General features: G+C 35.1%; 1 protein-coding gene across 7 annotated transcripts in view; it reads left to right on the top strand.

Annotated features, from left to right (window-relative positions):
* Positions 1-13,707, top strand: part of Mllt10 (MLLT10 histone lysine methyltransferase DOT1L cofactor) — a 200,014-nt gene that overhangs the window by 146,642 nt on the left and 39,665 nt on the right. For 6 of the 7 annotated variants that reach the window (XR_013088481.1, XM_076832028.1, XM_076832030.1 and 3 more), the window contains one exon: positions 5,154-5,201. The exons of the other annotated variant lie outside the window; for it this stretch is intronic. Coding sequence is in view for 5 of the 6 variants with exons in the window: in XM_076832028.1 (XP_076688143.1) it covers positions 5,154-5,201 (48 nt within the window). In the remaining variant the exon portion in view is untranslated. The remainder of the gene's footprint in view (positions 1-5,153; positions 5,202-13,707) is intronic. 7 annotated transcript variants of the gene reach the window in all.

The following is a 13,707-nucleotide window of genomic DNA, read 5'->3' as shown; positions in this document are numbered from 1 at the left end:
ATTTAAAGTTATTTTAAGAATTTCTCCTTTATACAGTGAATTTAAGAAATAACCACTTTCTTATTAACTATGAGAAATATTTCTTAAGACTTTAATTTCTCTCTCAAAGATTTTAGTAAAATTTGATTTAATAAAAAGTCTAGAGAAGGGTAAAACAAACTAAAAGGATTTTATTTCTTCAAGATTGTGTATGACTCCAATAATTTTTTGGGTACATTTTCTGTGACTTCATGAAATATTGCATATTTTGCTAATGTAGTTTAATTTGTGGCCAATTGGCATTGTGTTTGGGTTAACAGTAAACAAGAAACCAAAGGCAAAATGAGCATCCATAGATGCTGTTTCATGGCTTTAAGGGTGTGGGCAGCCAAAGTGGAAAATTTGTAAGTGATCCTTTTGTTAATACATTTATTTATAATTTTTGCTGCCCTATATAGCCTGTAACTTACTGGCTTAGATAATGAATAAGAAGGAACTTCTGAGGAAAAAGGAATTGAACATATTCTTGAGAACAAACATGTTAACATTTTGGGGTAGAGAAGTATAAAAGCTGAAGAAATTTAACATCTTTCTTAGTTGTATAGATACATTTAGTCTTGTTCTTTAATTGATGAAATATTAGAGGCCCTGATATAGTCATAGTTTAAAGGAAAATAAACATCATAGGGAACAATTGTGAATGAACTGACATACATCCTTTGATGTTATCTTTCACTGACAAAAGTACTAGATTGTATTAATTCAACAGGACAGTTGACAAGCACTTGATAATACTATTTCAGACACAATCTTCTAAAACTCAAAATTTTAAAGATTTACTGATATTATTTTTATAATATTAATTTATTTAACCTATTTATTAATGTAGTAATGTGATGTTTTAGTATCTGTATATGTTATATAATGTTTAAGTCAGATTAAACATATCTGGCTCCCCAAACATCATTTTTTTTTTAATGGTACAAACTTTTCAAAATCTTTTCTTCTAGCTTTTTGATATGAATAATACTATAGTCACCTTACTCTTCAGTAGTACAGCAGAACTTCTTGCTCCTGTCTGCCTATAACTTTGTACTTGATCTTAATGTTTATGTAATGTTAAAAATTTTAAAGTTGTTGTACAGCAGATATCTAGAATCTTTCTATTTTGCAATATTGAAATGATATACCTATTAAACATCTCATTTGCTCCTTTCCCAGTTTCAATATAATGTTGACTGGAATTGGTGAGAGTACATATCCTTGTATTTTCCTTTCCTCTACAGAGGAGGCTTTCAGTTTCTAATCATAAATATGTTGGCTGTGGGTTTTTCTTAGATGCCCTTTATTAGACTGAGGAAGTTTTATTACTGACTCAATCTTTTTTATTTGTTTTGGGTTCATTCTGAGTTTCTATCTTTTCATGTTTATTAGAATTTGCCCATTTCATCTATATTGCCTTAATTACTTTGCATATGGTTATTCATAGTATTCTTATAATCCTTTTTATTTTTGGTAAGGATAGTACTAATAACCTCCTTTTATTCTGGATTTTAGTAATTTGAGTCTTTTTCATTTTTCTGAAGGCTTGTCAATTTTGATGTAAGAACCGACTTGTGATTTTGTTTTATCATTTCCTAATTTTATTAATCTCTGCTCTAATGTTTATTATTTCCCCTTCTCTGTTTACATTGGTTTAGTTTGCTTTTTCTAGTTTCTTAAGGAGAAAAGTTAGGTTGTTGATTGAGATCATTGTTCTTTCTAAAAGTAGAGTTTTTTTTTTGTTTGTTTGTTTTTAATGCCAGGTGAGGTGGCACATGCCTATAATCCCAATGGAATGGGAGGCTGAGGCAGGAGGATGGAAAGTTCAAAGCCAGATTCAGCAACTTATTGAGACCCCGTCTCCAAATTAATAAAGGGTTGGGAATGTGGCTAACCCCTGGGCTCAATCCCTGGTACCAAAAAATAAGACTAAATGAAAATAGGTCTTTTATGATGCCTGTGCCTATTCCTTAATTGTTTTTTCCCCTAGTGTTTTCTCCTCTTTCTTATCCCATTCACATTCCATTGGAAAACATATTCCCCGCTACTCCCTGCTGCTATCCCACCCCCAGAACTGTGAACCCAGTCCAAGTGTTCTACCACTTTCTTTCTTTCTTTTTTTTTTTGGACACACTTTAGCTATGTTGCCAAGGCTGGCCTCAAACTAGAAGTCTTCCTGCCTTAATCTCCTAAGGAGCTGGGAGTACAAGTAAACTGCTGTACCTGGCTCAGAATATATGTCCTTCAGCTGTCATCTGTATTCATTAGCTTTCCAAATCTGTGCCTCCTAAGTAGACTTTCTCCTAAAATTCTAGACTCAAATTTCCAAAATACTAATAATCCTTAGTTCTTATTTTTTTCTCTAATTTGTTGTGTTCTTGTATTTCTCATCTCTCTATGGTACTCAGCCACTGAAACCAGACGTACACTAGAAAGTTAATCTAAATTCTCCCATTATTTTCTTGATCATTTCTTTAAAAACATTTTTCCTATTATTTATCAGTTTACTTTTTTTCTCCTCTTTTCACTGCCTCTGCTTGGTAAAGTAGAACATGATTTGTCATCTGAACTTTTTTCAGCAACTTCTTGAACTTCACACCATTAACTAATCCCTTCTCTAGATGCTTGGCAAATTGATGTTCTATCTAAAATGCAAACCAGAGTGGGCACTGTAGCAAATAACTCTTTTAATTCCAGCTACTCAAGAGGCTGAGGCAGGAGGATTCTAACTTTGAGTCCAGCACGGGCAACCTGTCTCAAAATAAAAAGAATGGGAATGTATCTCAGGGGTAGAGCAGTTGCTTAACATGCATGAGATCTTGGGTTCAATCCCCACTACTGCAAAAGAAAAAAAAAAAAAAAGCAAACAAACAAAATACTTTAAAAATGCAAACCACACCATTTCATACTGTCTTAGGGATTTTTCTAGTACTTAAAGGATAAAATTCAAAGTCTTTAGTATGGCATATGAAGTTTTTCATAATCTGGCTCTTACCTGATTTTCCAGTCTTATCTCTTTTATCCAACTAGTATCAGTGTAAGCTACTTATAGTTTTTTTTTTTTTAATATACTATTCTCTGCAAAATGTGTGGTTTATATTTTGGTTGTATTTGTATCAAATAGCATTTAGTAAAAGTAGCACAGTTTTATCTAAGTTTTTCTTTTCATTCATGTTTCTAGACTTATTAACATTCTTTTAAATATTTTTGTAATGGTGTTCTATTATTTTCTTCAGTCTATCTCCGTTATTCTTCCTGACAATTATTTATGTTTCTGTGATCTATATCTTGGTTATATTTATCTTAAATTTGTGAACTTAAAAACTGCTTTATTAGACAGTTAAGATTCTGGTTATTTGATGTATTGTGTTTTATATAGAACTTTATAAAATTAAATTTTATTTGCTGAAACTTGTTCTGAAAAAAATAGTCACAGACATTGCATTTCAAGCAAATATCTTGATTTGATGGTTCTAAGATCCTCTCTGAGAAAAATTAATCAGTACAAAGAAAAGTACTTAGATACTTCCTGATCAGATGAGACACAGTGGGATAAATTTTAGATGCTGAGAGAAGTTTAAGGAACTTAAAAGTTAAATAAATAATGTTAAAGTTATTGAGCCAGCAAAATAAAAAGAAAGCAGATGGACTGGAAATATATAGCACAATGGTAAAGCTGTTGCCTAGCATGCACAAGGCCCTGGGTTCCATTTGCAGCATAACACACAAACACACCACAACAAAACATATTTTTTAAAAGTAGAATCGTTTGAGATATATAACACAAAAATCTTTTAGGAACTTTGTTAACTTATTCGAAGGCAGTTTGGAAAGGCAAAATAGTCACTTAAATATATTTGAAAAAAAAAACAATATGAGGGGTGAAGCAATATTTGATTTTGTGGTGGTACCTTAGAATTAGACAGTTTTGACGAAGAGAGTACAGATTTCATGATACTAATAAGCTATAAATTTAGCTTCTCTGTTTCATTTACATACATTTAAATACTTGTAATGATTATGAAGTAAGTAATATGTATAGAAATATTACAGTTTTTAATTTTGTTCTTTTGGTAGTGGGGATTGGACTCAGAGCTGCTTTACCACTGAGCCACACCCCCATGATGCTTTACACTTATACAATAAATCATCATATCCCAGGATATTACAAGTGCTAAGTTTTCCCCTCTCTCCAGGCACCTGTACTGGAGATTGAACCAGGGCAGACTTATTAGGAAAGCATTCTGCCCCTGAGCGAAAACCCAGCCCTCTAAGGTTGTTCAAATGTCCATGAATTCTGAATCATTCAATAAGAGTTAATTAGTGGGGAAATGGGATCTAGACCTTGAGTATATTAAAAGGTTGCAAAGAGCACTGGTAGAAGGTTTGGAATGAAACCTGGAAGAGTTACCTGAAAGAAAGTTAAAACTTTGAATTGCTCTCTTTAATCACAATCTAAAATGAATAGAGATATGTTTATTAATAGAAGTTCTAAGGTATAAGGTAGAGCTATATGAGTTCGAGGGTGACAGAACACATAATGGAATGGTATTAAGCTACGGGCAGGGTCATGATTAAGCCTGTGTATTAAAGAATTCAGCCAATACTATATAATCTTGCTACTAAGTAGTAGAAGACATATATTATAGAAAAGACTCCCGTTTCTACATTATTCTTTCACTATCGATTCCTGGAAAATAGGCTTCAAAGACTGTTTATGTTAATATCTTACTGTGTTTATCACTTCAGTTGTTGACTTAACCACTGAGGAGAAGATTATATTTCAAAATGCACATTAACTGCTATAAAGAAAAATGAATTTGTGTCTCATTAAACTTCAAAGGAGGCCTTATTCAGTAAAGAAAGTAATATAAAGGGAAAGGAATTATATGAGAGATTCTTTTAAATTAATTATGTGGTAATGCATTAACAATCCCTTATATTTAGAATGCTGCTAATGACTTGAAATTCACATTGTGTTTTTTTTTTGTTTGTTTGTTTTTTTACTTTAACCTTATTGGACACCCCCCACCCCAATAATTTCTGAAGTTTCTCAGTATCTTTCATGGTAGTTTTTAGAAACTATGATTAAAGAAAAAAAAATCAGAAATTAAAGTGTGTCTTTTCTTCAGACAGAGATGACAGTTCTCCACTAACAAAGCAGGAACTTAAATTCATAGGTATGTACCAATCTGAAGCATGGTTTTAAATGTAATAATGTAAAATAATCTTAGGGTATTTTAGTAATCTTCCTAGATTAAGCAGTGCTAGGGATCTGTAGATAGAAAGATGAATCCTGGAAAGGATTTACCCATAATCTTGGATGGTAGGTGGGATGAACTGTGTTATCATGTTCTTATTGTTATGCTTGTTTGGATTTGTTATATAACTTTAAGACATAATAGATGGGTTTTAGAATTACTAAAATTGTTATTCATAAGAGTCTAGGTGCCTAGGTCTTTAATTATTAAGGGTGCTTTCTACATAATGTCATAAGAAGGAAAGAATATGAGATCTTATTGTTTTATGTGTATAATTCTCTAATTCTTTAATATGTTTCTCAGAAAATTTTGGATCAGTTGAGAATGAGCATGTATACTCTGAACTAGAGAATGGAATTCACTACTCCTATGCAGCTAATATATGCATCTGTTCCATCTCTTTCCCTAAAATTGTTAGTTTGCATATACAGACAACACTAATCTTGCAGGCTTTGAAAACTTGCAATATGCAACTTTCCTTCTCAAGACTGTGTTTTTCGTCTTTCTTTTTTTCTTTTTTAAAAGTAAAAGAGATTTTCTTTAAAAAATATATTTTTAGTTGTAGGTGGACACAATATCTTTGTTTTATTTATTTATTTTTTGTGTTGCTGAGGTTTGAACCTAGTGCCTCACATGTGCTAAGCAAGCACTGTACCACTTCATCCTGTGTGTTTTTTTTTTAATTTGAGAGGTATATATTAAATTCTTTCTACGTGTAAGATCATTAGTCACTTTATGGAAATAAGGATCTACCACAATGAACCCAGCCTGTAGGAAATACACAATCTAAAAGGAAGACCCAGGCACACATCTGCATTCCCAGCGGCTCAGGAGTCTAACACAAGAGAATTGTAAATTCAAGGCCAGCCTCAGTGATTTCACGAGGCCCAAAGCAACTTAGTCTAAAACTAAAACATAAAAAGGGCTGGGGATATAGCTCAGTGGTAAAGTTCCCCTGGGTTATATCCCCAGTACCAAAAGTAATAATTTCTTAAAATGGAAGATAAATATGTTTTTTAATAACAATTTCAGAGGATGTAATTAAAGCATCTTTAATGATCTCTATAGTATAAAAGAAGTTCGGAGTGAGGGAAAATTACTTTCTACTGAAGGAATGAGATGTCTAAAGAATTTTAGCATTTGCTAGGCTCAGTGGCACACACCTATAATCCCAGCAACTAGACTCAGGAGGCTGAGGCAGGAGGATTGAAAGTTCAAGATCAGCTTCAACAATTCAGCAAGCAACTTAGATCCTGTCTCAAAATGAAAAAAATAAAGGGGCTGGGCTGGAAATGTGGTCGTGCATCCCTGGCACCAATAAAAGAAACAGAGGGAGGGGAGGGGGAGAGAGAGAGGAAGGGGGAGGGGCAGAGGAAGGGGGAGGGGGGAGAGGGAAGGGGAGAGAGATTGATTTAACTTGATTCCTAAAGAATGTGTAGAATTTAGCTATTGGAGATAGGGATGACAGCTGGACTCCCCAGTCTCAGGTATATAATTAGTACAAGCCAGTGGCACTGACCTGAGAATACACAGGCTGTAAAGTGACAGTGATAATTATATTTGATATGAGATATTTGAGAAATCACAGCTTTGGCTACTAGGTCAAGAAGTTAGAAGTATTTGAGTTGATAAATAAGACAGTACAACCTGTTCTTTGGGAAGGTTCATTTGTTTGCTAAGGATGGCCTTCAATTTGTAATCCTTTGGTCTCAGTCTACTGAGTCTCTGGATTTACAGGTGTGTGCATCCATGCCCTTTTTAAAAAGAAAAGAAACAAGTGTAATAAAAGATACAAAAGGAGAATAGTAATTTGAAACTAAGTATTAAAAAGAAACAGTAGAAACCTTAGTATTAAAAACTTTAGCAGTGGAAGCAGAAAACACAATAAATGAAATAATAACAATGAATATAGGTAGCCAAGGAACAAAGAAATCAAGGGGCAAATTAGATGAAGGAAATCCTAGAAAGAAGAAAAGGACAAAAGATTATATGCATGTATACATTAAATAAAGACTTTGTAATAATATAGAAGACAAAAATAGTATCCAGATAATAGAATCCCCAGGAGGGGAAAAAATAAAAGTGGAGAGGAGGAAATAATTCAAAGAAATAATGGAAGTAAAGTTAAAAAAAAGTCTTAGATTGAAACCGTCCATACAGTGCCAATGGAAAGAGTGGAAAATTTTTCATCTAGACATTGAAGGAATATGTATTTAATTTAAATTAAATTTAGTTTTTTTTTTTTTTTTTTTCGGTACCAGGGATTGAATCCAGGGGCGCTGAACCACTGAGCCACATCCTTAGTCCTTTTTGTTTTTTACTTCAAGACAAGGTTTCACTAAGTTGCTTCAGGCCTCACTAACTTGCTGAGGCTGGCTTTGAACTTGTGATATTCCTACCTCAGTCTCCTGAGTCACTGGGATTATAGTTGTGCACCACTGTATCTGGCAGAAAATTTTTAAAGTATTTAAAGATGGAGAATTCTAAACGAACTATTAGTTTTGAAAATTTCCTTGGGAAGAAAAAGTCTAAAAGGATTAATAGACAAAAAAAGACTTTTGTCACAGGGAAGTGTACATAATAAAAAAAGGTTACAGAAGTATTTGTTATAGCAAAGAATTTAAAGTACTAGTAATGCAAAGAGTGCACTCATTTTTTATAGCATTTCCTGGATTTGATAATCAAGTGATATTTAGGAAGTTTGTCTAGCAACCTGGAAATGTATCTGTGATACATTTAGCTGTCAGAATAACAAATAACGGAGACAATAAATTGATAAAGAGAAAAGGATTGTTTTGGCTCACAGTTTTGAAGGTTTCAGTCTCCAGTTGGTTGGTTTCTTGCTTTTGGTCCTGTGGGCAAGGCAGCAGCATATCATGGCAGGACATGGGGCAGAGTATGCCACTCATTTTGTTGCCAGGAATCCAAAGAGAGAAGAGAAAGAATTGGGGTCCCATTTTCCCCAATTAGGTCACTGGCCGTAACGACCTAATGACCAGTGACCTAACGACCTCCTATTAAGTTCTACCTCTTAAGCATTTTAAAATCCCAGTAGCATCTCCCTGGGGAGCAAGCCTTTAATACTTGGGTCTTTGGGGGACATTTAAGATGCAAACTATAGGAGAGAGGAGAATAGGAGATATGGGGGATTGTAGTAGACAAGTGTACTATGTGCAGGTACAAATATATTACAGTGAGGCCTACTGTGATACATAATTATAATTCACCAGTGAAAAGAAAGGCGGGGGAGATCCAAACTATAGCAGACACTAAACCCAGATCTAATAAGATTGTTTTTCATTTTAGTTGGCAGTTTCTCCCTTCCTAAATCTTTCTTTCACTTCCCTAAACTTAAGCAACAGCAAAAGTAATCATTGCATAATAGCATTTCTTGATGTTTCATGTTTGAATTTAATGATTATTGTTTATTTCAGTATGTCTCATCTCTTAATTCAGGTATTCTTTCATTAATGTGACTACCCATACTTTTATACTTACCTGTGTTTGTAAAGAAAAAAAAATCACACAGATTTATAGTGTTATAGATTCATGATAACCTCAGTTGACATTTAAATTACTTTGTAATGTTAATATACTTCAGTAAACTTTTACTTTCTGCCATCACTTATTTGTACCAGGGATTGAACTCGGGGGCATTCAACCATAGAGCCACATCCCCAGCCCTATTTTGTATTTTATTTAGAGACAGAGTCTCATTGAGTTGCTTATGGCCTTGCTGTTACTGAGGCTGATCCTTCTGACTCAGCCTCCGGAGCCACTGGGATTAAAGGCATATGCCTCCCTGCCTGGCTCACTGATGTATTTTGAACTCCACCTACTTTTCCTTCCCCATCCCTAATATATTAGATCTGTCTTTTCCTCCTCCTACCAGAAAATTTCGTCTTCTTATAACCCAATTCTGCAAACGAGATTAATATTATACATGTCTTTACTTTCACTGAGTCATGTTTATAGTCAAAGGCTCTACCACTGAGCCACAACACCAGCCCCTCAAATGCTAGTCTTTAAGTGTGCTTTAAATTTCTTTTTCTGCCTTCTTGCAGACTTTGTCATTTTAGTTTCTTCACTCTCTTTTCCCCACCTACTTCTAATCATACTTTACTCTCTTTCTTCTTGAAAACAACAGCATCAAAGAAATGACAAACAACAAGCAAGCAAGCAAGCAAGCAAGCAAATAAACAAACAAAAAACCCCAACCCCAAATTCTTTTGATCCTGCATTCCTGTTGTATGCCCTGAAACTTCTGCCACTGATCCTTTGAGATTCCTTCTTTGTTTTTGTGACATGTCTGTGTGTTACTTTTTTCTTCTTGGGACTTCTTGTGCTTCCTGATTTCTTTCTTCAATTCTGGACACAATCTTCACCATCATACTTTACAAATCACTGTTTCCACCCCCACCTCCCCGGCCTTTTTTTTGGTACTGGGGATTGACTTCAGGGGCACTCAACCACTGAGCCACATCCCAGCCCTGTTTTTTATTTTTTTTTATTTTTTATTTTATTTTATTTTTTTAAAGAGAGAGTGAGAGAGGGAGAGAGAGAGAGAGAGAGAGAGAGAGAGAGAGAGAGAGAGAGAGAGAATCTTTAATATTTATTTTTTAGTTTTCGGCGGACACAACATCTTTTGTTTGTATGTGGTGCTGAGGATCGAACCCGGGCCGCACGCATGCCAGGCGAGCGTGCTACCGCTTGAGCCACATCCCCAGCCCCCCTGTTTTTTATTTTATTTAGAGATGGGGTCTCACTGAGTTGCTTAATGCCTCACTTTTGCTGAGGCTGACTTTGAACTCATGATCTTCCTGCCTCAGCCTCCTGAGTCACTGGGATTACAGGCGTGCACCACCACGCTCGGTACTTTATCTCATTTTTTCCAGTCGATTGTATGGAATTTTTGTTAGACACAATTGGAGTTTATTTCTGCCCTTTATGTTTCTTAAGCTCTCTTTTATATTTTCCATTTCTCTATCTGTTCTGGATTGGGTTATTTTCTATTTTTAATTAATTTGGTAATTGTGTCTTTAGCTCTGTTTCCCACTGTCTCCCGTCCCCATGGGGACTGAACTCAGGGATGCTCTACCACTGAGCTATATCCCCAGTCCTTTTTATTTTGAGACAAGGTCCCACCAACTTGCCCAGGCTGTCATCTTGATCCACTTTGCCCCATCTTCCTGAGTAGTTGGGATTACAGGCATGTGCCCTGCTTTTAGTTCTGTTTAATTAATTGTTTCACCTGATGGTTGAGGAAAAAAATTTGTTTTTCAATTTTAGAAATTCTTTGGGATCCCCTTTAAAATGGACCTAGTTTGGTTTTCTTTTCTTTCTTTTTTGTTTTTTAAGTATGTAGTTCTTTTCCACATTTAAAAATATTTTTGTTTTTAAACAATCTCAAGTGTATAGAAATATTGCAAGTATAAATGCGACAACTACCATTTAGTCTTTTTGAATGGTTAATATTTTTGAAGATGACCAATTAAATTTTGGATTTTTAAAATTAGATTCAGGTTTTAAAAATTTAGATTATGTTTTTGAGGCAGAATATCATAGAAATGATCTTTCTATTGCATATTAACAGATGGCACACAATCAGGTTTTTCCAATGTAAAGGTTTTTTTTTTTCCCCTTTATAAGTAGTAATTATTTTGTGGAATAAACTGTGGGACTATATAAAAATTCCATTGCTCATCTTTCAGTGTGAACTTACAGATTAGCATATTTATAATGTAGCTCTCATGATTTATTGTGAAACTGAAACTGAAATTGTTCACAGTTTTTGCCAATAGGAGCACTTGAACAAATTCCATGTCCTTTTGACATATTCCTGTTATTCTTTGGTTTCAGGCATGCAAATATATTAGTTTACTATTGCTTCCATTAAAAAAAAATCACCACATATGTAGCAGCTCAAGAGCACACATATTTATTAGCTTTCATTTATTTTATAAGTAGATTGGGTTGAGCGGGCTGATTTTTCACATAGCTGAAATCAAGGTGTTGGCCAGCTGTGCTTTTATCAGGGAGCTCCAGACAGAAGCCTCTTCCAAGTTCATGCTAGTTCTTGGCAGATTCTTCCCTGCAGGGTAGGACTGAGGGTTTGATTTTCTTACTGGTTTTTAGCAAGAGGGCTACCCTTCTACATTTTAGAGCTAGTTGAAGGCCAAATAGATTCTTCTCACACAATCTTTCTGATTTCCCAATCTGCTGCATCAGTGACTCTTCCGCTCTCCTTTTTGGTTCTTCTTCTTTAAAAAAAAAAAAAAAAATATATATATATATATGTTTTTTTTTTTAATATTTTTTTTTAGTGGTAATTGTCAATACCTTTATTTTATTTATTTTTATGTGGTGCTAGGTGAGCACTCCACCCCTGAGCATCTTATTTCATGGTCAGCCGGCTGGTTTTCTTATTTTAATCTGCAAAATTTCTTCCAGCCATACCTACACTAATGTTTGATTAAATAACCAGGGAATGGGAAATTTGTAGGGGAAGTCTGCCTACCACAACAAGGTATTCCTGGTTCCTTTCTCATTTTCAATACTCATTTCAGGTTCTTAATCATTTAAAATTTTTTACCATTTGATTTTTATTTGCCACCTCTATTTTATTTCTTTTTTCTTTTTTTAGAGAGAGAGAGAGAGAGAGAATTTTTTAATATTTACTTTTTTTTGTGGATACAACATCTTTGTTTGTATGTGGTGCTGAGGATCAAACCCGGGCCACATGCATGCCAGGCAAGTGTGCTACCACTTGAGCCACATCCCCAGCCCACCATCTCTATTTTGTAAGGTTCTTAAAGGGCGGTCTATTTTTGTCTGCTTATATGTCATCATGGGGATTGTTCCATGTTTTCTAATTTAGGATCGTGATTCACTTTTTAGTGTGGCTGAGCATATATCCTTTTATATAGGTGTGGTGCTTGCTTTCCCATCTGACCCTTTTTCACATTCATTTCATATTTTGTTTACTAAACCAGGCACATTCTCTCAATTCACATCTTGTACCTAAGGTCAGATTTTCACGAAAGTATCCGAAGTATAGATCAAATTTGACAAACTTCTTTATTTTCTCCCTATGCTATGGTTTTTGGTGTGGGATTTTGTGTGTGTGTGTGTGTGTGTGTGTGTGTGTGTGTGTGTGTTTGTGTGTGTGTGAGAGAGAGAGAGAGAGAGAATGAATCTTTTTAATATTTATTTTTTAGTTTTCGGCGGACACAACATCCTTGTTTGTATGTGGTGTTGAGGATCGAACCCGGGCCGCACGCTTGCCAGGCGAGCGCGCTACCTCTTGAGCCACATCCCCTGCCCATCCTTTTCATTTTTGACCCTTAAGAGTTTCTTTTCCTTTCTTGTGGGATCAGGTATTCATTTTAGGTAACTGTAATTGGGGGTTTTTAGGTTCTTTTTCTGCCTATTGCCAGATACAGGAATTCTCCCATTGATAACTGACTTCTGCAGCTGCAACTCCAGTCAAGTCAGGAATAGCTTTTATGTCATCGAATGAATATTTTTCAGTTTTCATCTTATCTGATCTCTTAGTAGATTTGTTAGGACATTCCAATTAGAAACACCTTCTTTTAAAAGTGTGTGTTTGTGTGTATGTGTGTGTGTGTGTGTTTTTAATTACTATTTTGCTTTTAAAACACGCTTCTCTAGCTTGGTGGTCCTTTAAGACTCTTTCTTCATTAATTCTCATCAAATTTTAGCTATTTAAAATTTCTGGTCTAAACTATTTAATACCTACTAAATAATCTTACCTGATTCTATTTTCAGGTCATTGTCTGCAGTGCAGTCACAGTGACCTTATAAAATTGTTATTCTGGTCATGCCACTCTTCTGGTTACTCTGAAATGAGCCAGGAACAGTAGGCTGAGGCGGGAGGATAGCAAGTTGGAGGTCAGCCTGGGCAACCCTGTCTCAAAGTGAAATGAAAAGGACTTGGTATGTATCTTAGTGATAGATTACCCTTGGGTTCAATTCCCAGTGTTGCAAAATGAAGCAAAACAGAGTCTTTTCTTTCCATTAGGGTAAAATTAAGAAGTCCTTTATGGCCAGGTATGGTGGTATATGCCTGTAATTCTAGCTATTTGAAACACTAAGGCAGGAGGATGACAAATTCAGGACAGCCTCAGTAACTTAGTGAGATCTTATCTCAAAATAAAAAAAGGTTCGAGAATGTAGTTCAGTGCCAAGGTAACTCTGTGTTTAATTTTGGGCGCGCGCGCACGTGAGAGAGAGCAAGCCTTGTGGCTTGTAAGGCTCTACCTAAGCCGGCCCCAACCTCCATCATTGAGCATTGTATTTCTTTGCTTAATGTACCATACTGGCTCTGTCAGCTAGGATTCATGGTGTATAAGCCACAGATGTGAATCCTGTCCAATTTAAGCAAAAGATTTATTGGATATACATG

This window comes from Callospermophilus lateralis, chromosome 13 (assembly GCF_048772815.1).
Source record: "Callospermophilus lateralis isolate mCalLat2 chromosome 13, mCalLat2.hap1, whole genome shotgun sequence".
NCBI classification, from domain to species: domain Eukaryota; kingdom Metazoa; phylum Chordata; class Mammalia; order Rodentia; family Sciuridae; genus Callospermophilus; species Callospermophilus lateralis.
Note: the sequence above shows the minus strand (reverse complement) of the source record. Positions and strands in the feature narration are given on the sequence as shown.